At 47.2% G+C, this 23999-nt stretch overlaps 1 protein-coding gene across 1 annotated transcript in view; it reads left to right on the forward strand.

Annotated features, from left to right (window-relative positions):
- LOC149454976 (lysyl oxidase homolog 4-like) overlaps positions 1-23999 on the forward strand; it is a gene marked incomplete at its 3' end in the record, with an annotated part of 222569 nt that overhangs the window by 33616 nt on the left and 164954 nt on the right. The window contains 1 exon segment of the mRNA XM_089686826.1: positions 14794-15127. Coding sequence (XP_089542952.1) covers positions 14842-15127 — 286 coding nt within the window.

The following is a 23999-nucleotide window of genomic DNA, read 5'->3' on the forward strand; positions in this document are numbered from 1 at the left end:
GTGTGCGCACAGCCTTTATAACCAAGGGCCCAGCAGTTATTCAGGACCCTCTGGATTCTGGAGTCCAGAGCCTTCCAAGAGTCAAGCCTCTAACCCCGTGTCCAGTTCTCCTTTGTTTATGGGTGGCCAGCAGACTCAGTGTGCGCACAGCCTTTATAACCAAGGGCCCAGCAGTTATTCAGGACCCCACCTGGGAGATGGGAGGTCTCCTGCCCAGAGGCCAGGGTGTGCTTCAGAGCAGACGGGTGCAGAGGGAGCGCAGTGGTTCTGGGTAATGGTAACAACGTGAAGGACCAGCCAAAAGGCGTAAGCTGGAGGCCTGAGCAGTGGCACTGCCTGAGCAAGCAAGGAGGCTTATATGCTTTACTTTTGTGTTTGAAGTGGATGCGGACTGACAACTCATGTGGCCCCTGGGTAATAGGGGATCATGGGGCCCCTGTGTCCTCGCCCACACTCAAACCACACCCAAGAAATGCCTATGACCATGGGGCCCCCTACTGACCCTGGGCCCTCGGTCAGTGCCCAAGTGCCAGAATGGTCAGTCTGCCCCTGGTGTGAAGTGATGGTGAAAACCCCTGTGAGGGTAAACTTTTTGAATTGTTACTTTTTCCTTCAAATAAATGTGGGCCAACCAGCCCTAAACAGTATTTCCTGGCTGGTGATCAGCCATAACATTCTGACAGGTGAATACCGTGGATTATCTCATTACAATGACAGCTGAAAGTGCGTGGGATATATTGGGCAGAAAGTGAACATGTTGTCCCAGAAGTTGATGTGATAAAAGCAGAAAAAAGTGGGCAAGTGTAAGGATTGGAGGGACTATGACAAGGACCAAATTGTAATGTCCAGATGACTGAGTCAGAGCAATTCCAAAACTGCAGCTCTTGTGGGATGTTCCAGGTCTATAGTGGTCAGAACCAACCAAAAGTGGTCCAAGGAAGAACTGGCCAGGGTCATGGATGACCAAAGCTCATTGATGGAGGTGTGGGGGGGGTTAATTGATGGAAGTGGGGAGGGAAGGCTCACTGATGGAGGTAAGAAGGGAAGGCTCATTGATGTAGGTGGGGGGGCACAATAATGGAGGTGGGGAGGGAAGGCTCATTGATGGAGATGGGGGGGCACAATAATGGAGGTGGGGGGGGGAGGCTAACTGAGGGAGGTGGGGGAGGGAAGGCTCCTTGAGGGAGGTGGGGGAGGGAAGGCACCTTGAGGGAGGTGGGGGAGGGAAGGCTCCTTGAGGGAGGTGGGGGAGGGAAGGCACCTTGAGGGAGGTGGGGGAGGGAAGGCTCATTGATGGAGATGGGGAGGGAAGGCTAACTGATGTAGGTGGGGAGAAGACCAAAAGCACCAACAATGGCCACATGAGCATCAGAACTGGACCACGGAGAAAGGAAGAAGGTGGCCTAGTCTAATTAATTCAATAATGGTTTGAGGAACACAACAACGATGAGTTTGAGGTGTTGACTTAACCTACAAATTCTCCAGATCTCTATCCAATCAACCATCTGTGGGATGTGCTGGAAAAAAAAGTCCATGGAGGCCCCACCTCCCAACTTACAGGACTTAAAGGATCTGCTATTGACAGCTTGGTGCCACCACAGCGTACCTTCAGAGGTCCAGTGGTGTCATGGCTTCGGTGGGTTATGGTGGGTGGTCATGATGTTATAACTGATCAGTGTATATTATTATTATTATTATACAGTATTTATATAGCGCCAAAGGGTTTGCTCAGCGCTGTACATTATAGTGGGGGACACAACATGAGACAGTAACAATACAATACACGAGGGGTCGAGGGCCCTGATCCTGGGAGCTTACAATCTAGGAGGGAGGGGAGGGTGGCACAGGAGGAGATGGCTGTGGGGGATGGAGTGGTGGGAGGAGTGGAGGAGGTTGTTAGGTGAGGTCGGGTGTTAGGAGAGGTTGGGGTAGGCTTCCCTGAAGAGGAGGGTTTTCAGGGTGCGCCTAAAGGTGGGGAGGGTAGGTGACATTCTGATGGATTGGGGTAGGGAGTTCCAGAGGATGGGGGAAGTCCTAGAGAAATACTGCAATCGGGCGTGGGAGGAGGAGACCAGGGAGCTAGATAGTAGGAGGTCCTGTGAGGAGCGAAGGGCACAGGTAGGGTAGTATTTGGGTATCAGGTCGGTGAGGTAGTTTGGGGCGGCGTTGTGAATGGCTTTGTAGGTCAGAGTTAGCAGTTTGAATTTGATGCGTTGGGCAATCGGGAGCCAATGAAGGGATTGGCAGAGGGGGGAGGCAGGTGTGGAGCGGTTGGTGAGGAGGATGAGTCTCGCTGCTGAGTTCAGGATCGACTGGAGTGGGGATAGCGCTCGTTTGGGTAGGCCAGTGAGGAGGGAGTTGCAGTAGTCCAGGCATGAGATGACGAGGGAGGCCGGTGAGGAAGGAGTTGCAGTAGTCCAGGCGTGAGATGATGAGGGAGGCCGGTGAGGAGGGAGTTGCAGTAGTCCAGGCGTGAGATGATGAGGGAGGCCAGTGAGGAGGGAGTTGCAGTAGTCCAGGTGTAAGATGATGAGGGAGGGTACGAGTTGTTTGGTGGTGTCTGGGGTGAGGAACGTACGTATCTTGGAGATGTTGCGGAGGTGGAGTCTGCAAGATCTAGATAGCAGTTGGATGTGGGGTAGGAAGGAGAGGTGGGAGTCCAGGGTGACACCCAGGACTTTGGCATGTGGGGTGGGAGAGATGGTGGCGTTGTTAGTGGTGATGGAGAAGATGGGGGGGGGCACGGGGTGGGGGGGAAGACCAGGAGCTCGGTTTTGGATAGGTTAAGTTTGAGGAAATGGAGCGAAATCCAGTCTGATATGTCGCTCAGTAGGTGGGCGATGCGGGTGGAGAGTGAGGGGGTGAGGTGGGGGGTGGAGAGGTAGATTTGGGTGTCGTCGGCGTAGAGGTGGTAATTGAAGCCGCGGGAGTGAATAAGTTTGCCAAGGGAGGAGGTGTAGATGGAGAAGAGGAGGGGTCCGAGGATATAATAAAACCACACAGCAGTGTTGTCACCCTGTGGCCAGTATATTCCTACACAGACATGTAGTTTTAAGGGGACTTTAAGCTGGAGACACAAATTTAAAGGCCAACTCTGGCTGACATTTGTAGGGAGTAGGGCACCTTTACAAGGACTGTGGGGGGGGGGGGGGCAGTAAAAATAGGTGTTTGAGCCACAGTTTTACCACCCATCTCTAACCACGCTTCTCTGTCTGGCAATCCGATGGCCGTGTCTGGGTTTGGCGGTGGCCAGGGGAACGGTACTTGCCTGACTGCATTGTGCCAAGTGTAAGGTTTGGTGGAGGGGGAATTATGGCGTGGGGTTATTTTGAGGGGTTAGGCTTGGCACCCTAGTTCCAGTGAAGGGAACTCTTAAGGCGACATTTTGGACAATTTCATGCTCCCAACTTTGTGGGAGGAGTTTGGGGATGGCCCCTTCTTGTTCCAACATGACTGCCCCCCCAGTGCACAAAGCAAGGTCCATAAAGACATGGAGGAGCCAGTTTGGGGTGGAGGAACTTGACTGTCCTGCACAGAGTCCTGACCTCAACCCCATAGAACACCTTTGGGATGAATTAGAGCGGAAACTGCGAGCCAGGCCTCCTCCCCCGACATCAGTGCCTGACCTGACAAATGTGCTTCTGGAAGAATGGTCCAACCTTCCCATAGACACCCTCCTAAACCTTGTGGACGGCCTTCCCAGAAGAGGTGAAGCTGTTATAGCTGCAAAGGGCGGGGCCAACTCAATATTGAACCCGACGGACTAAGACTGGGGGGTCATTAAAGGTCATGTGTGTGGAAAGGGCGGGGCCAACTCAATATTGAACCCTACGGACTAAGACTGGGGGGTCATTAAAGGTCATGTGTGTGGGAAGGGCGGGGCCAACTCAATATTGAACCCTACGGACTAAGACTGGGGGGTCATTAAAGGTCATGTGTGTGGGAAGGGCGGGGCCAACTCAATATTGAACCCTACGGACTAAGACTGGGGGGTCATTAAAGGTCATGTGTGTGGAAAGGGCGGGGCCAACTCAATATTGAACCCTACGGACTAAGACTGGGGGGCCATTAAAGGTTATGTGTGTGGGAAGGCCGGGGCCCAATACGTGGGGCAATATAGTGTATATACGGGGGGCGGGGACAATACTTGGGGCTATATAGTGTATATACGGGGGGCGGGGACAATACTTGGGGCTATATAGTGCATATACGGGGGACGGGGACAATACAGTGTATATATGGGGGGCGGGGACAATACTTGGGACAATACAGTGTATATATGGGGGGATGGGGACAATACTTGGGGCTATATAGTGTATATACGGGGGGGGACAATACTTAGGACAATATAGTGCATATACGGGGGGCGGGGACAATACAGTGTATATATGGGGGGGCGGGGACAATACTTGGGGCTATATAGTGTATATACAGGGGGGCGCGGACAATAGTGTATTTAAGCGACTTTAAATATTCTCCCCCAGTGTTACAAAGTCGTCCAAGTCTTACAGCAAAACATCTTTCATCATTTTACAACAATAGCTTTTTATTGATGGTTGTAAGCACCCCTGTCAGTGTTAAATGGTTTGTCCCAATCTTTGTAATTTCCAGTTCTGCTGGACAGCTTGGTCTACTGAAGAAATATTGGATCTACTGGCTGGATGAATACTATGTACAGGGGAGTCCAAAACCAAAAACTTCTGTGTCTTTGCTATTGACAGTCTGTAAATAGCAGACACACAAGTTTTTTGGTTTTTGGACTCCCCTGTAACATAGATTTTTCTTATTGTTCATCCAGTATGTACTGTATTGTATTTTATTTTTTACATTTCTTGTCTCTTGAATTTGCCGTTTTGCAGATAAATTCCAATGAGTGGCTCTGTGATAGGCTGTCAGGCCGGCCACCTATTAATCACATGACCTGCGTCAGCTGTATCGGGTTTTTCCGCCTTTTTTATACCTTTACAACTTTGTCTTCATCACCGCTTCACTTCTGGGAGGAAAATGCCGTCATTACCGTCTTCCTTAACCCCTTAATTACAGTCTCCCCCCCCCCCAGGGCAGATCCCCGGAGCCCCTTAGTTCCAGCGTACATCCATCATGGTTTGTATTGCTCCGGGTTGTAGATGGAAGGAGTGCGAATCCTTTCCTTCATTTACTGACCTTTCCGCTCCCCAGACAATGGAGAGTCGGACAAATAGAGTGTTTTGTTCTCCCGTCCTGACAAATCCGCTCTCCTGTGGGGCGGTAATAGACCTGGAGTGATTACCGCCATGATTCCCACAAATGGGCCAAATCCCATGTGAAGGATTTCTGTTGCCGATGGCCAAGTGCTTCAGGCAGGAGATATCTAATAAAGCCGGCGAGAGGAAATATATTTCCTGAGACGAGAAAACTAAAAAAAAAAAAAAAAAAAAAGAAGAAGAAAGTAAAATCGGCGTTATGCCGGCGGTACAAATCTCGTGGATTGTTCCTCCAGAAATATCAGGTGATGGAGTTACAGCAAAAGGAGTGAGACTACCCCTCGGGGTGCCATTGTATGCAGATCGGTGATACTGAAGATTTACTGGATCAGTTTAATGAATTGAGATGTAAAAACCCGACTCCAGACTAGACGCGTGCGGCTCGCTTCGTTCAGAATCAAGATTCAGAGGAAATGTTTCATAATTCGGAGAATTGGATGTATCCGTATTTCTGAATTACAATAGTGAAGAATTTAAACGAATGCGAAAAAAAACAAAACACAATTGTGGGCAAAATTCAAATCGAACTCGAATCAAATTCGAAAACGAAATTGAATTCAAAATGTAAACATATTGCTGACTATTGCTGATTTCCTTGTATTAGAATATAACCGTCCTCCAAAATTCGTATTTTGAATAGAATAGGTTAAAAACAGAAGAGAATAGAAAACAAAAGAATAGAACAGAAAAAAAAATAGAATGAATATAGCCATCTTCCAAAAATTGAATTTCAAAAAAAGAGAATAGAAAATAAAAGAACAGAATAAATTAGAATAGAATATAAAATAAAGGAATAGAACTGATTTGAACAGAATAGAATATATAAACAAAAAAAAAATAAAAAAAACAGCTTAGATAGCAATAGAATAAAATAGAAAGAATATAGCCGTCTTCCGAAATTTGAACTTTGAAAAGAATAGAGTAGAAAAGAATAGAGTAAAACAGAACAGAATAGAAATTAAAAGAATAGAATACAGTAGAACATAATAGAAAATAAAGAAATAGAATAGATTTAAACAGAATAGAATATAAAAAATAGATTAGATAATAGAATAAAATAGAAAGAATACAGCCGTCACTCGAAATTTGAACTTTGAAAAGAAGCATAGAATAGAATACAGTAAAACAGAACAGAATACAATATAAAAGAATAGAATAAAGTAGTATAAAATAGAAAATAAAGGAATAGAATTGATCTGCACCGAACAGAATCTAAAAAAAAAAAAAAAAATAGATTACATAACAATAAAATAAAAAGAATATAGCCATCTCTCGAAATTCGAACTTTGAAAACAATAGAATAGAAAATAATACAGTAAAACAGAACAGAATAGAAAATAAAAGAATAAAGTAGAATAGAATAATAAATAAAGGAATAGAATTGAACAGAATAGAATATATAAAAAAAGAATTGATTAGATAACAATAACATAGAAAGAATATAGCCGTCTTCCAAAATTTTAAAAGAATAGAAAAGTATAGCATAAAACAAAACAGAATAGAAAATAAAAAATAGAATAAAATAGAATAGGAAATAAATAGAATAGAAAAACCTAGAATAGAATAGAAAGAATAGAACGTCTTCTGGGATTCAAATGTCAAAATAGAATAGAACCAGTTATTCTTCACAATGAATTTGGATCAATTCCATATTTTTTTATTCAAATTTGATTTGAATTTGATTCCAGTACTTTGAATCCATCGGAAAAATCTGAATCTGGTCGAAAATGAATAAACAAAACAAAACTGAATGAAAAGAAATTAGTAACTAATCAAAGAGCGACACATTTTTTTCTTTCCCACATGTCTAATCCAGACTTTGTTTTTTCTTGGTAGAGTGGGGGTCTTCCTCTGTATCTGTGACCCCATCGGGAGGATTCCCCCCCCCCCCAGTACTTCCTCTCCCTTGTGACTCCAGTGTAACAAATAATGGTGAGAGGTTGTCAGGGGTCAGGGGTCAGACAGCAATATAAACAGACAGAAATCCTCTCTTTACACAACTATAATAAGCCATTGTTTGTGTTTGTGTCTCCATTGGAGGGATTTCCTTTTGCAGGGAGTAGATGAGGAATCACCAGGGGGGGGGGGGGGGGCATGGAACACTCCAACCAATCAGCACTCAGAGATTACAGGACGATCTTCACCTGCATTATTAGTCTAAGGAATTCGTCTCTCTCCACCTCGTAATACAGAAAAACCTGAGAAATGACCTCCAGTCTCAGGGAACCCCCAAGATAATGACTATATCTACAGTGTGAAGAACGTCCCTTACATTGGGGGGGGGTCAGAGGGAAGAATGTCCCTTACATTGGGGGGGTCAGAGGGAAGAACGTCCCTTACATTGGGGGGGGGGTCAGAGGGAAGAACGTCCCTTACATTGGGGGGGGGTCAGAGGGAAGAACGTCCCTTACATTGGGGGGGGTCAGAGGGAAAGAGGGAAGACCGTCCCTTACATTGGGGGGGTCAGTGGGAAGAATGTCCCTTACATTTGGGGTCAGTGGGAAGAATGTCCCTTACATTGGTGATCAGTGGGAACAATGTCCCTTACATTGGGGGTCAGTGGGAAGAATGTCCCTTACATTGGGGGGGTCAGTGGGAAGAATGTCCCTTACATTGGGGGTCAGTGGGAAGAATGTCCCTTACATTGGTGATCAGTGGGAACAATGTCCCTTACATTGGTGATCAGTGGGAAGAATGTCCCTTACATTGGGGGTCAGTGGGAAGAATGTCCCTTACATTGGTGATCAGTGGGAAGAATGTCTCTTACATTGGGGGGGTCAGTGGGAAGAATGTCCCTTACATTTGGGGTCAGTGGGAAGAATGTCCCTTACATTGGTGATCAGTGGGAACAATGTCCCTTACATTGGGGGTCAGTGGGAAGAATGTCCCTTACATTGGGGGGGTCAGTGGGAAGAATGTCCCTTACATTGGGGGTCAGTGGGAAGAATGTCCCTTACATTGGAGGTCAGTGGGAAGAATGTCCCTTACATTGGTGATCAGTGGGAACAATGTCCCTTACATTGGTGATCAGTGGGAAGAATGTCCCTTACATTGTGGGTCAGTGGGAAGAATGTCCCTTACATTGGGGGTCAGTGGGAAGAATGTCCCTTACATTGGGGGTCAGTGGGAAGAATGTCCCTTACATTGGGGGTCAGTGGGAAGAATGTCCCTTACATTGGGGGTCAGTGGGAAGAATGTCCCTTACATTGGTGATCAGTGGGAAGAATGTCCCTTACATTGGGGGTCAGTGGGAAGAATGTCCCTTACATTGGGGGTCAGTGGGAAGAATGTCCCTTACATTGGTGGTCAGCGGGAAGAATGTCCCTTACATTGGTGGTCAGTGGGAAGAATGTCCCTTACATTGGGGGTCAGTGGGAAGAATGTCCCTTACATTGGGGGTCAGTGGGAAGAATGTCCCTTACATTGGGGGTCAGTGGGAAGAATGTCCCTTACATTGGGGGTCAGTGGGAAGAATGTCCCTTACATTGGGGATCAGTGGGAAGAATGTCCCTTACATTGGGGGTCAGTGGGAAGAATGTCTCTTACATTGGTGGTCAGTGGGAAGAATGTCCCTTACATTGGAGGTCAGTGGGAAGAATGTCCCTTACATTGGGGGTCAGTGGGAAGAATGTCCCTTACATTGGAGGTCAGTGGGAAGAATGTCCCTTACATTTGGGGTCAGTGGGAAGAATGTCCCTTACATTGGGGGTCAGTGGGAAGAATGTCCCTTACATTGGAGGTCAGTGGGAAGAATGTCCCTTACATTGGGGATCAGTGGGAAGAATCTTACAGATAGCTTAAATAATCATTGGTGTCAATGGTTTCCTATCGGAGAGGCAGAAAGTTCCCTGGTCCAGGCCCTCACAGCTGTAGACCATGGGGCAAATTTTTTTGGCACCTCTCCAGTTCATGCCCTCTGTGGTGAGGTTCAGTCCATGCATAGTCCATCTATACACTCAGCCCTGACACCTCTGAGGCCTTTAAAGCAGTTGTGTAGTCCATAGGCTACATGGACCCCTCCTGGGGAGAAGGAACCCGGCTCTCTACTGCTGCAGAATATTTATCTCCATTCCAGCCCCTTTCTGGACACACCTCCCCAGGGATTGGCTAGAACCTGATAAATAATCAGGCTGATCATTTTGGATCTCCTGCCCTAAGCCCTGGAAGCACTCGGCCTGTGAAACCCTCAACAGACCAGACCAAACAATTGCTGGTCCAAGCAAAATACTGCATTTACCTAGCATTCTACGCCCAGAGGGAGCATTCTACGCTCAGAGGGAGCATTCTACGCCCAGAGGGTGCATTCTACGCCCAGAGGGAGCATTCTACGCCCAGAGGGTGCATTCTACGCCCAGAGGGAGCATTCTACGCCCAGAGGGAGCATTCTACGCCCAGAGGGTGCATTCTACGCCCAGAGGGAGCATTCTACGCCCAGAGGGTGCATTCTACGCCCAGAGGGTGCATTCTACGCCCAGAGGGAGCATTCTACGCCCAGAGGGAGCATTCTACGCCCAGAGGGTGCATTCTACGCCCAGAGGGAGCATTCTACGCCCAGAGGGTGCATTCTACGCCCAGAGGGTGCATTCTACGCCCAGAGGGAGCATTCTACGCCCAGAGGGAGCATTCTACGCTCAGAGGGAGCAATCTACGCCCAGAGGGAGCATTCTACGCCCAGAGGGAGCATTCTACGCCCAGAGGATGCTTCATCTCATACACCTTTGATGCGTGCTCAGCAGGGCCGGGACAAGGGGTGAGCAGTAGGGTACTGTGGTATCATACGAGGTGGTGGTGGTGGGGGGGGGGGGGTTGCAGGGAGATTGGAGGGTGTCACGGTCTGGGTCAGGTTCAGAGACCAGTTGCTACAGCAGTGTAAGGCTTACCTGAAACCAGCAGGTTAGGTACACCAGCGGCCCACCCTGGGAATGACGCAGGCTCACCTGAGGTGCGGGGTCTAAGCATCCACCGGTCTTCCCCAGAGCTCCTAATGGTGGAGATGGATTTGGCTTCGTGTGAATACCATGTCACAGATCTCAGGATCACCCCACCAGGGAATGAGTAGGCTGGAAACCAAAAGCGGATCAAACAGTTCAGGGATCAAACAGAAGCGGAGTCAGTCACAAGCCAAGGATCGGTCACCAATGGTAGTAGATAGGATGAGGCAGAATCGTAGTCAGTAGCACGCCAAAGGTCGGTAACATAGATGTAGACGGCAGCAGGACCAGTAAGCGGGATATTGGCTGGGAAGGCACAATAATTTGGCAAAGGGGAAGTGCGGAGGCATGGCTTATATAGGAAGTTCATGGGAGGAGCAAAGAGTTCAAGGTTCAAGAGAAACAAGGACAAGGCAGGATCATCCAAAGAATTATCAAGGGAGCTGTCCAGCATTCCAGGTGGCTCAGTGAGAAGAAACACTGTCTCTCTCTGCAGAAGGCCCAGGTTTGATCCCAGGCTCTGACAGAGGGAGAGGTGCTAGAAGGGGCAATTGGAGAGGAGTGGCAGGAGGTAATAATTCTTCTAGGAGGGGAAATTTGGAGGGTGCTAGGAGTGGTGATTTGGGGGAATTTGTTTTGGGATGGGGGAAGAGGAGTTGTGCTAGGAGAGGGATTGTGCTAGAAGAGGTAATATGGTAGAGGATGGAGGGGGAAATTTGGTTAGGGGGGGATTTGAGTTTGGACGGGGTATTGGGGGGGTATTTGTGCTAGGAGGGGAAATTTGAGGGGTAGAGGATTTGTGCTAGGACGGGGGATTGGTAGGGCATTTGTGCCAGGAGGGGTGATTTTTTTTTGAAGGGGGGGGGGGATTTGTGCTGGTGGGGGGGGGGGGGGGTTGTGGAGAGGAACTGAGCTAGGAGGGGGGATGGGGAGGAAAAGATTTGTGCTCGGAAGACCAGATTTCAGCAGGGGATACTGGGGGGAGGGAGAATTTATGCATAGAGGGTAAGCATGCATGCTCAATTTTTTTTTGGGGGGGAGTTTTTTGCTGACCCTTGTTGGGGGGAGGGGTCACAGTTTGGCATGCTCGCCCTGGGCATTAGTTGACCTTGTCCCAGTACTGGTCTTCAACCTACGATGAAGCCAAATAATCCAGATAATGGGAGGTGGCCAGCTCCCCAATGATGTATTCATCACAATTCACTGGAGATCCACATCAGATGGACAAAACGTCAAACCACCAACATTTCAGGGACAAAGAGGTCGTCTTTCTCTAGGTGACAATCATAGATGTTTCTGCAGAACAAGACACGCCCTCTTTGTATTTCGGGTCCAAGGCCATGAGGATTCACAAACACCAAAGAATGTCATAATGGAGCCTCAGAATCACGATGGCGAGCGGCATCGATTGTGATCACCAGAACAAGGACTTGACCAACTGCACTTGTATGCAACATTTGGAATGCAGTTGGACGAATTACGTTTTCCGGAAAGCAACGCCACAATCGGTAATGATGCCGCTCTCCATCCGGATTTTGAGGCCCCGTTATGGAGCAAGCAGTCTGAGATTCTCAGGAGTTGACTGGTGTATGGCAATCTGTATAGCTGATGAGATGAGACCCCGGATACACGTGGGGTGCCTCAGGTGAGCTCTGTTCTCTCATTATAGGCATGCACATGGAGTGTGTTGGGTGTGTCCAGGCATGTAGGGTGCCTCAGGTGAGCTCTGTTCTCTCATTATAGGCATGCACATGGAGTGTGTTGGGTGTGTCCAGGCACGTAGGGTGCCTCAGGTGAATTCTATTCTCTCATTATAGGCATGCACATGGAGTGTGTTGGGTGTGTCCAGGCACGTAGGGTGCCTCAGGTGAATTCTATTCTCTCATTATAGGCATGCACATGGAGTGTGTTGGGTGTGTCCAGGCACGTAGGGTGCCTCAGGTGAATTCTATTCTCTCATTATAGGCATGCACATGGAGTGTGTTGGGTGTGTCCAGGCACGTAGGGTGCCTCAGGTGAATTCTATTCTCTCATTATAGGCATGCACATGGAGTGTGTTGGGTGTGTCCAGGCACGTAGGGTGCCTCAGGTGAATTCTATTCTCTCATTATAGGCATGCACATGGAGTGTGTTGGGTGTGTCCAGGCACGTAGGGTGCCTCAGGTGAATTCTATTCTCTCATTATAGGCATGCACATGGAGTGTGTTGGGTGTGTCCAGGCACGTAGGGTGCCTCAGGTGAGCTCTGTTCTCTCATTATAGGCATGCACATGGAGTGTGTTGGGTGTGTCCAGGCACGTAGGGTGCCTCAGGTGAATTCTATTCTCTCATTATAGGCATGCACATGGAGTGTGTTGGGTGTGTCCAGGCACGTAGGGTGCCTCAGGTGAATTCTATTCTCTCATTATAGGCATGCACATGGAGTGTGTTAGGTGTGTCCAGGCACGTAGGGTGCCTCAGGTGAATTCTATTCTCTCATTATAGGCATGCACATGGAGTGTGTTGGGTGTGTCCAGGCACGTAGGGTGCCTCAGGTGAATTCTATTCTCTCATTATAGGCATGCACATGGAGTGTGTTGGGTGTGTCCAGGCACGTAGGGTGCCTCAGGTGAATTCTATTCTCTCATTATAGGCATGCACATGGAGTGTGTTGGGTGTGTCCAGGCACGTAGGGTGCCTCAGGTGAATTCTATTCTCTCATTATAGGCATGCACATGGAGTGTGTTGGGTGTGTCCAGGCACGTAGGGTGCCTCAGGTGAATTCTATTCTCTCATTATAGGCATGCACATGGAGTGTGTTGGGTGTGTCCAGGCACGTAGGGTGCCTCAGGTGAGCTCTGTTCTCTCATTATAGGCATGCACATGGAGTGTGTTGGGTGTGTCCAGGCACGTAGGGTGCCTCAGGTGAATTCTATTCTCTCATTATAGGCATGCACATGGAGTGTGTTGGGTGTGTCCAGGCACGTAGGGTGCCTCAGGTGAATTCTATTCTCTCATTATAGGCATGCACATGGAGTGTGTTAGGTGTGTCCAGGCACGTAGGGTGCCTCAGGTGAATTCTATTCTCTCATTATAGGCATGCACATGGAGTGTGTTAGGTGTGTCCAGGCACGTAGGGTGCCTCAGGTGAATTCTATTCTCTCATTATAGGCATGCACATGGAGTGTGTTGGGTGTGCCTGGACACACCCTAATCACCCCATGTGGCACAGATTTCCCCTGCTGCTTGGCCCCCCCATCCTCCTTCCCCTGCATGCTTCCCTTTTCTCCTCTCCCGCTGGCTGCTGTGAGGGATGTTTCAGGATGGAAAATGGGGAAAATGGCTGGTAAATACCATTACAACTGGACACGGCACCTCCGACGGACGCGCCACCTTAGTGATCCCGGCGGCTGCCATCCACATACTCCTCCCACTGTCCTGGGATGAGCAACCTACTGTTGGCTCCAGGATCATGTGTCATCCTCATATATATATATATACTGTATGTTGAAATGCGTTTTTTATATATTACAAATTGTATGAAAAATGTTTTTACAAATACATTTTCAAATATACGATATGTCTTTAAAAAATACATTTAATCTATATTTTTGGAATTTTCGCTAAGAACACAAGGCTCTGAATGGAGAGCAGTGAAGTGCTAGTTTTTTTTTTTACCTGCAAAGCAGGGCAAAAAAACAGCCACTTATCTTAGTAAAAGCAGCACATGTTACACACATTACACGTGGTTAGGCACACAGTGAACCCTTTGATCGCCCCGGGATGTTAACCCCTTCCCAGCCAGTGTCATTAGTACAGTGACAGTGTATAGTATTGCCACTGATCCCTGTATTAGTGTCACTGTCCTGTGATGTCATTGTCAGTGTCACTGTCCTGTGTTGTCATTGTCAGTTAGTGTCACTGTCCTGTGATGTCATTGTCAGTTAGTGTCAGATTGCCCACCATTATTAGTATAAAACAAATCCATTATACAGTATAATCATAGATTGTAGACACTGTAACGTTCATGCACACCAATCAATATCCGTTTATTGGATTTTCTTTTTACCAAAGACATGTAGCAGATTACAATTTAACCAAATTTGTGAAGAAATTTTATTTTTTTTATTGGATATATTTTATAGCAGAAAGTAAAAAAAAAATATATATTTTTTTTAAAATTCTGATCTTTTTTTTTGTTTATATAATAAAAAAAAACAGTGGTGATCGAATACCACCAAAAGAAAGCTCTATTTGTGTGAAAAATGATATAAATTTCATTTGGATACAGCGTTGCATGACCGCACAATTACCAGTTAAAGTAGCTGAATTGCTAAAAATGCCCTGGTCATGAAGGTGGGGGGGAATCTTCCAGAGCTTAATTGGTTAAGTTAAGAGGTCACAATAGTAGATCGAAACTCAGAGGGCCATGGTAGGTCACCAGGGTTGTGAGGGTCTCAGGAATTTATTGTGGGGGTCCTCCGATATTGCTGATAGTTTCCATTCTCCATTGTGTATTGTGCCTGTAACTGTGTATTGCTTCCCTGGTCATTATAGGCTGACAATAGTCACTCTTTAGCTGGATGTATTGCACTTCTCCTGCCTCGTTTGTCATTTATTTTCTTTGTTTTTTGTTATTAGGAACAATTACAATAATAAGCCACCAATTACTCCCTGTGAGACGAAGTCATGAAGATCTTCCAGCGCGCTGTGTGTATATTTATTGGATCACTATCATGTCTAATAGACTTCTGCTGCCAACAGCTCCAAGCAGGAGCACCTCAGATCCAGATCCGCTTGGCTGGAACATCGAGAGTCCCCAATGAAGGTCGCCTGGAGGTTCTCTATAATGGTCAATGGGGCACTGTGTGTGATGATGACTTCAACTTGGAAGTGGCCAATGTGGTCTGCAGGCAACTGGGCTTTGAGATGGCCATGAACTGGGCACACAGTGCGAAGTATGGACAAGGGGAAGGTAATGCAGAGATATTTCTAGTACTGCTGTTATTGATTTATTCTTGTCAGGGGTGTACCTACAGGGGTCACAAGGGTCGTAATTACTACCCAGCTCCATGTTGTGCAGCCCCCCCATACACCTGGATAGGAGAAGCGGTGGTGGTGGGTGCATATAGAGAAACTGATCTCTCCATTTTCCTCCTGCAGCCACTGAATGCCTGTGGGAGGGAGAGGAGGAGAAGTGGGCAACATGTAGAGATTGGTTCCTCTATATGCAACTGCCCCACCACTTCACGTGCTCCCCACGTCCCTGAACTCTCTAGCTCCCTGTACTCTTAGGCCCCCCTGCTCTTTCCTGTCCCCCCGTCCCTTCGGATCTGGTATGGATTTTGAGGGAAACCCTCGCGCCAAATTGTTTTTTTAAAAATGGCGTGGGAGTCCCCCCCAAATCCCTACCAGATCCTTATCCGAGCATGTAGCCCGGCAGGTTAGGAAAGAGAGGGGGTTGAGCAAGCACCCTCCCTTCTGAGCCATATCAGGCCACATGCCCTCAACATGGAGAGGTGCTTTGGGGCAAGGGGGGCCTCCCCCCCAAAGCCCCTTGTCCCCATATTGTTGATGGTGACAAGGGCCTCTTCCCCACAACCCTGGCTGGTGGGGGTCTATAGGTGGTGGTGGGGGGGTTTATCGGAATCTAGAAGCCCCCTCTAACAAGGGAGCCCCCAGATCCCGCCCCCCTCATGTGAATAAGTATGGGGTACATGGTACTGCTACTCATTCACAAAAAAAAAAAAGAAGTGTAGTGTAAAAAAGACAGGAGGCAGTCTTTGACAAGTTCTTTATTAAAACTACAAAAATGTCCCCCGAAGTAGATCCAACGTCAACCACGATGCCCGCCGCCACTGATCTGACAAAAAAAAAAGGAGCAGGGGATGATAAATTGGGGCTGCTCGGGGTTTCACAGGCTTCTACTCTTCTACTTCCCCCTGTCTTCCAGAGATTTCTAGAACATAATGGAAATGAGGGCAGATTCTGCAGCCTGAATATTTATGGAACTTCAGCCAATCCCTGGGGAGGTGTGCCCAGAAGGTGGGAGGAGCCCATAAATAGTCTGAAGCCTGAGCAGCGGGAATAGCTGTGTGTGTAGGAAAGTTTTCCTGAGTGCAGCCTGTGGGAGGAGACCCCTGTTGAGATGTCTTGCCCTCCTGGGCAGAAGCCAGGGGAAGGAAGCCAGCCTGAATACACTGAGGTCCTCGCTAGGCCTATTCACAAAGCAACCCAAGAATCCAGAGGATCAGAAGAGAGCTCACGGGACAGAGCTGGAGGGAAGCTGTGGGAGAGAGCCCACAAATATAGTTGATTAAAAATAGTTGATGGTGATTGAGAGAGTTTATTTCTGTTTTAAGAAGCAATGTGTGGGCAGTCGGTGGTATAGAACCCTCCTAGTGTGGTGTAGGCTATTAGGCCAAATTAAGTTTGTCTTCTGTGTAATCAGAGAAGAAGGGGTTGATAAATTGGGGCTGCTCAGGGTTTCACAGGCTGCTACTCTGCTACTTCCCCCTGTCTTCTAGAGATTTCTAGAACATAGTAATGAATGAGGGCAGATTCTGCAGCCTGAATATTTATGGAACTTCAGCCAATCCCTGGGGAGGTGTGCCCAGAAGGTGGGGGGAGCCCATAAATAGTCTGAAGCCTGAGCAGCAGGGATAGCTGTGTGTGCAATAAAGTGTTTCTGAGTGCAGCCTGTGAGAGGAGACCCCTGTTGAGGGGTCTTGCCCTCCTGGGCAGAACCCAGGGAAGGAAGCCATCCTAAAGACACTTCGATCTCAGCTAGGTGTAGCTGGGGGCCTATTCACAAAGCAACCCAAAAATACAGAGGATCAGAAAAGAGCTTATGGGACAGAGCCGGTGGGAAGCTCTGAGAGAGAGCCCAAGTTGTCCAAGAGGTGGTGTGAGTCTACATTCCCTCATGGGGAAAAAACCTGGAGGGATATTGGCTGGAGGCAACAGATGATCCCGATGAATGGCTGAAGGAGTACAAGACCCCAGTGCTGCAAGGGTGAGGTAATTGGGACTGTGCGTGAAGTACAGGTCACAGGCAGCTGAAGATTCTGTGGGACATTGATGGGAGAGTGCAGCCAAAAAAATTGTGCATAGCAGCTAGACGTTTAGCAGTCCTCAAGTCCTTCAAGTTTTACTGTTCCAGGGTATCTCATGCTCCCTATCCCTCTCCAAGTTCATTGTTCCCCAATAAAAACTAAAAAAAAAGAAACCCCTCGACTAATTCATGAGCCAGAGGAAGAATGTTGAAAATGCCATGTGCCTGGCTGTGTGTGCTCTAAGGGGGGAAATAGACCAAATTCAGGTGTTACATCCTTTGTATGCCCACAGGGACACGTTAACATTCTCCACCATAATATGTACCTGACATGGACTACTAACCCATAATCATCCAACATTTTACAAAGAAGCTGCGTTCGTTGATGAAGATTGTATATAAATCAGATCTCTACTTCTCTGTAAATTGTAGGAGGACCAACACTGTGGGTAACGTCTCTGGAACTGATCATGATTTGTGTTTATTGGAGGATAATTAAAGGTGAAAGGTTATCCTCATCAATGCTGCAAACAAAAACCGGCTCTAATTATGAAGACTTGACGCTCATCCAATGTTTTCTGTTATGTCAGCTGTGCTGTGAATGGAATTCGGTGTGACAGATACGGTATACGGGTTAGAGCCGTTGGCAACGGGAGACTTTGTGGCAAATTTTCAATTCCTGATTGGTATAATTGCCCGTTTTACAAGGTCTGGCTGCAATAATAATATAACTAAAGCTGCTGGATTCTCTGAGGACGGCTTTGTTAGAGAAGAATGTGAAGCTGTGCTAGATACCGGGAGAAGCTAAACAAGAAGCATTAAAGTCGATCCATTTTACGTCTGACTGGGTAACCCTTCTTGTCCACTCCTACAAGGACCCAAGCTTGGGGGGGGGGGGGTTAGCCTTCCCAGCCACGCCTTATACTGCACAGCGGTTCACATGACTAGAGTGTTCGATTGGTGCAGACACTTCTCTCACCATTTATTGGACTCTATACCCTTAGCCAGTCTTCCATGGACAGGTATTTGTTACTCCTGACTCTTCTCCACATCCCTTGATGGAACCAACTTTACTGGAACTCCGTACAATAGGACGGCCAAGACTTCTGTCTTCCCCTCACCTCTGATGCCTGTGATTGGCCTCCCAGACTTTGTTATGGGTATATCTGATAAAGCCTTTCAGCTGGACTGAAACCCGATTAAAGCCTCTGCCTTTTTGGTCCTTTGGGATGGGTCTGTCCGTCCGTCCTGTATGCACCACTCAATTCCTCTGTTCTGGGCAGGTGAAAGTTCTGGCAACTATCTCATTTTCTCCGTTCCCTCCCAGACCATACCTGTTTCTGCAGGCAACCTACTTACTCCTCTTTGGGAATCAGACTTCTTGAGCCATCGATCTCGCCGATGCTCTCCACCTTTCCTTCCATGCTTCCCCTTTTTCTTCTTCCCTTCTTATCCCAGACCATACCTGTTTCTGCAGACAACCTACTTCATTTGAAGACCTGTGTCTGGGGGATGAGCCCTTACGGAAATCTCTCTCCTCTTACGGTATCTTACTTGCAGTTCCATCCCAGCACAATCCTCCATATTTACACAAATGGGAAAGAATCCTTAACACAACGTTCTCAGAGGACCAAAAGAAACCGATACTCCTCTTTGCTCACAAGTCTTCCCTTTGCAGTAAATACCAAGAGATCGCATTTAAAATCGTCACATTCTGGTATCAGACCCCATCAGTACTGGCATCTCTATTCCCCGGACACAGCCCTTTGTGCTATAGATGTGGTTCCCAGACTGGGACACTCCTCCATACCTTCTGGGACTGTCCCAAGCTCCGTCCTTTCTGGCAGCAGGTCCTCCAGATCGTTCAGAAACTTATAGACATTTCTCTTTTTAACAACCCAGCTGCAGTGCTTCTTAACTTAACTCCAATGTCTAGTAAGAGACACCGTAAGTCTTTGTTGAAGCATCTTCTGAATGCCGCCAGGGCATGAATTCCCAGCATGTGGAAACAACAATCCCCACCTACTGTGTCACAATGGTTTGCAAAGGTGAGCGATATTCAACGGAGGGCAAGACGGAGAAACACAACACATGTTGGCTATATTGAGATGTGTTCTATTTCTTAGATGAATATTTGACCTACTTTTAAATTGAGATTACTCCTCTATGGGAATCAGACTTCTTGAGCCATCGACCCCACCGATGCTCCTCACCTTTCCTTCCCTATTTCCCCTTTTTCTTCTTCCCTTCTTATCCCGTTTTCCTAGACACCCAGTGTGTTGACTTTTCTCTCTAAAAATAAAGGAAAATGCTAGACCTAATTACTTCACTTGGCCCCACACACAGAAGGATCACGTTGTATTACCTACCAGTGACACCTTTACCGACACTGACGATGGAGATATTACGAGTGAAGCCACCACACTTAGCTTGCAGGGTCCTGCATACAAGTGGTTCCAGGCCTCATCCCTAGGAAAGTTCCATTCTGCAATGGGCCTTAAGACATAGACCTTGCTGCCCATTAGGGCATCCCAAATGCCATGCTACCCCCACCTACAGAATCTCCATCGCCATCCACCACCACTGCAACTTCTGAGCTGGCTGCTTCTCCTTGTCGACACTCCTCACTCCTTGAGAGTTACCCAGTATGTATGAGGCGTGTCCAGAAAGTTATGAGAATTATATTTTTCAAATTATTTTATTGAAAACTTTGACAATTGAACACTGTCTCCTTCAAAGTAGGCACCCTGCGATTGTACATAATCCTCCCAGCGATTTTTCCATTGTTCATAGCATCTCTGGAAGTCTTCAAGTGGGATGATGTTCTGAGCCTGCGTAGTGGCTCTTTGGACATCTTTTGGAATATGAAAAAGGAGCAAAGTCGGGGCTGTAGGGTGGATGGGAAAGCACCATAATGTGTTTTCAGCCAAAAACTCTTTGACTGCCAAAGAAAGCACTGTGACTTGGTGCGTTGTCATGGCGAAGGATTGGCAAATTTCATGGCAAATTGAATCGATTTCAGGACACACGTGAAACTCTTTGTCTCAACAACCAAAAACTTCCAGATAAAATCTTTTAGTTCACAGTTTGACCAGCAGGTACACATTTCTTATGGACATTTCCTTGTGGTCTTTCCAGTTTGCTTTTTGGTCTCCCAATGCATTCTGGGATATCTCACACCTGCAATACCTACAAAGCAAAGCTAGCTCTGAATAAAAGCCTCTCAAAAGCTGCAAGCGTTGTCATAGACTGCTATGGAGGCTTTGGAGATGCTTTGAGGTACCAAGAAAGCCACGCAGGGTATAATTTTTGAAGCAAAGCCAACACAACGTGTGAACAGGACTGTAAGCCCACTAACTTATTTAGTGAGAGGGGATTTAGTTGGCATTCAGAGTCCTTTAAAAAAGTGTGTCCAATGCCACATTTTGAAGCAATATAAACGAACCCTAAAAAGCAAGGGATGCTTATTACTGCTGCCCCCCCCCCCCCACCATGACAAAATGCTGTATGATACCTGCAAAGTAAATAAGTACAAACTAACTTAATGTCAAAGGGATTACATATATGTGTAAAAATACCAATAATTCTTCCAATAATATCCGCAAAGTGCTAGACCAAATCCCAAAGCAAAAGTATTAGGGTGAGGAGACAAAAAAACATAAAAGGTTTCCATGTACCCAAAACACATAAAAAGTTCTTTGCATCCAACATTATAAACCATGAGCTCCAAACAGTTCAAATAAAGCATGAAGTCCATACAATCCAAAAGATGATGTCCATGAATGACCAATTCTTCACAAGTGAATGGTTTATCCACAACAACCTAAGCCCCCCCTCAGATCAGGAGAGCACGAACATTTAGGTCCGGACCTGAACTGATATGTATTAGACAGGCCTGACTAGCTGGTGTAACCTTCACCAAATGGTCACTCTCATAGCATCACCCTAATGGTCTTTATGGGGTTACTTAGAACCAAAGAGAAAAACATAGCCACATAGTGGAAAACCGTATGCAAACTTTAAAAGCAAAATAAATTGAATTACATGAAACAGGGGTGGACTGACAACTCATGGGGCCCCCGGGCAATAGGGGATCATGGGGCCCCTGTGTCCTTGCCCAAACTCAGAGCCTATGAAAAAGGTACCAGGGGCATCTCATGGGGCCCCCTACTGACCCCGGGCCCTCGGGCAGTCCCTGAGTTTCCAAATGATCAGTCCGCCCCTGACATGAAATCAAACCACTTCTTGCATGTAAATGTCCACAATGCAGAGAGCAAGGCACAAGCTGCAAAGGGAAAAAAAAGTTAAAAAGTTATAAAATAGACTTAGCTCTGCTTTCTGTCCACAACGCCTAGAAGATGGTGGCATCATGATCCTTCTGGTGGGATCCTGGGAACAATGAACACCCCAAATCACCCCCAAGAAGATGCTCTCACATGGTGCGTGAATGTCCTCACACTGGAATCAGGATACCTAGCATTCCCAGGATTTCACCAAAAGGGTTACAACATCACCATCTCTAGTGCAGAAGCTTGGTGTAAGGCAAACAGATTTTTAATCTTTTTTCCAAGTGTTTTTAAGAAACCTTCAATTGTGTAGAGCTGCCCCACAGGGGCCCCTGGTAGTATCTGGTTCTTCCCTAATAGTACAGTGGCATCCCACCACCATAAGCATCAGTGCGTTCACACCGTCTCCAATAACTAGTCTAGTGGATGTCTTTTTGAAATATATTGCTTCAAGAACTTTAAACAGGAGATATGTTAGGACATGGGATATTCCAAAATGTTACGCAGTAACAGGAGGACTCTCTTCTCTAGGCTCACACTCCAGGATTCTGCTGAGGACAGGGAGTGGCCAGTACTCTGAGACCCTATGAGAGCCATCTCAGTCAATAGCAACCTCTGGCACTTGCAGTACATCCCAAAAGCACTCAGTCACCAGGGATCACAATTCAGGGTCATCACTCTTCCAGGGCAGCTGGCAGCTTCCAGCTTCCTCTGGACATGGCCCAGTGAAGGAGACAATCCTTCTCCAGGCCAGGTTCCTTCTGGTGAAGCACCACAGCCAGCTCCTCAGAAGATCAATCCAGGCTCTTAACCCTGACCTGACATTGCTGAGGCCTCAAGAATAGCTACACAGTCCACAAACTACCTTAAAGGGGGGCAGCAGCACCCCACCCAAGGCTTGTAACCCTCCTTGCCAAGGAAAGAACAATCTCTCCAGGGCTTCAGAGTATTCATCACTTCCCCAAACACCTTCTGGTCACCCCTCTCCAGGGATTGGCCAGGCCATGATAAATATTCAGGCTGGTCATTTGAATCTCCCTCCCTATGTTCTGGAGGCGTCTTCCAGAGGCAGGGGGAAGAAATCAAACTCTCAGCCTGTGAAATACTGAACAGGCCAGAGCAAACAATCACTTCTCCCATGAGTACAGAAGGCACTAAAAACTAACTTTGTCCAGCATCCTACACTCAGAGGGTGCTACACTTATAAAGCCTATGACCCCCATGTCTGTTCAATGTACGGCAGCTTAATGTTTCCTCAATACTTCTGTTCCCAAAGACTTTAAGATGTATCCAAAAAAACACGGGACAGATGGCCTCTGTCATAGACCTGTACTAGCCTCGGCCTCAGCTCATTTTACTATTTCAGAGATTCAGGCTGGGCTGCAGCTCTTGCTCAGTCCTAATGACTGAATGCATCTACTATGTTCTGTGCTTATGTCCCATGTTTGTGAAAGAACCCATTCACAACCCAGAACCCAGTTTCCTACATACCCCCTTATGGCTGAATTATGAAAAGGCTGTAATGACTGTAGCACTACCCCCCAAGGGGCCGTCATGAATTTATGGGTTCTTTTTCCAAAAATAGTGTGGAGGCAGGCAGGCAGAAACAGTCCATTTACTCCATCTCACTGAACAGTCTAGGTTTTTTTTTTCAAAGTGTATTTAGTAGAAACTTGTGTAGCACCCTCCTAGGGACGCTAGGGGGAGCTAGTTGATTATTTTTTTTGTTAGAGGCTGAATAGCAGCCTGGTGTATTAGACAGAGGGGTAAAATTTGGGCCAGAGCTGAGAGGCTCCGCAGATCATTTCTCTGAAACCTCACTGTGATCTAGAGACTTGGAGAAGTCTCTAGAACTCAGTTAGCGGGGGGGGGGGGGGGGCGGGGGGAGGAGCTGACCTGCACTCTCAAGGGATCCTGACCAATCCCCAAGTGGGAGGCTTGGCATGGGGTCAGGACAGCCCTTAAGAGTGGCTGAGCCTGCTCAGCAGGAGGAGAGTTCCAGTGGAAGATGTGAGAGAAGAAGAGATGCAGGAGCCTGGGAGGAAGAGGGGCTTACCTACAGGCAGAGGAGCTGGAAGGGAGGATTTCTCAGCCTCATCGTCTCCTGAGAGAGGACGGCCTGGGAAGCAGAGAAGGAGCCAGCATAAGACCTGAAGGGCAGCTGTGTGAAGAGGAGATTTCATCTGGGATCTGATGTGCTACACAAAGAGTCTGGATAGCTTTCCAAGAAGAGAAGAGAACACCCTTCTGACTGCTTAGTTCCAGGAAGTTGTCCTCAGTTTTACAGTTTCTTGGGAATCCCATATATCCCCCATCCCCGTTCAAGTCATCAATCCCCTAATGGAATCCAAAAAATCAAATTATAGGACTGTTTACTGTCTCTGGAGTGCAAGTCTGGAAGGAAATATGTGTTGCGTGACTGTGCAGGACTATAGGTCCCAAGTGTCTAGCGACTCCTAAAGGGGTAGTGCTACATTTGTAAGGGGATTTGGGGTGGTATGAGATAC

Source organism: Staurois parvus, unplaced genomic scaffold (assembly GCF_062004578.1).
Source record: "Staurois parvus isolate SC_StPar_1 unplaced genomic scaffold, SC_StPar_1.0 ptg000413l, whole genome shotgun sequence".
Taxonomy (NCBI): domain Eukaryota; kingdom Metazoa; phylum Chordata; class Amphibia; order Anura; family Ranidae; genus Staurois; species Staurois parvus.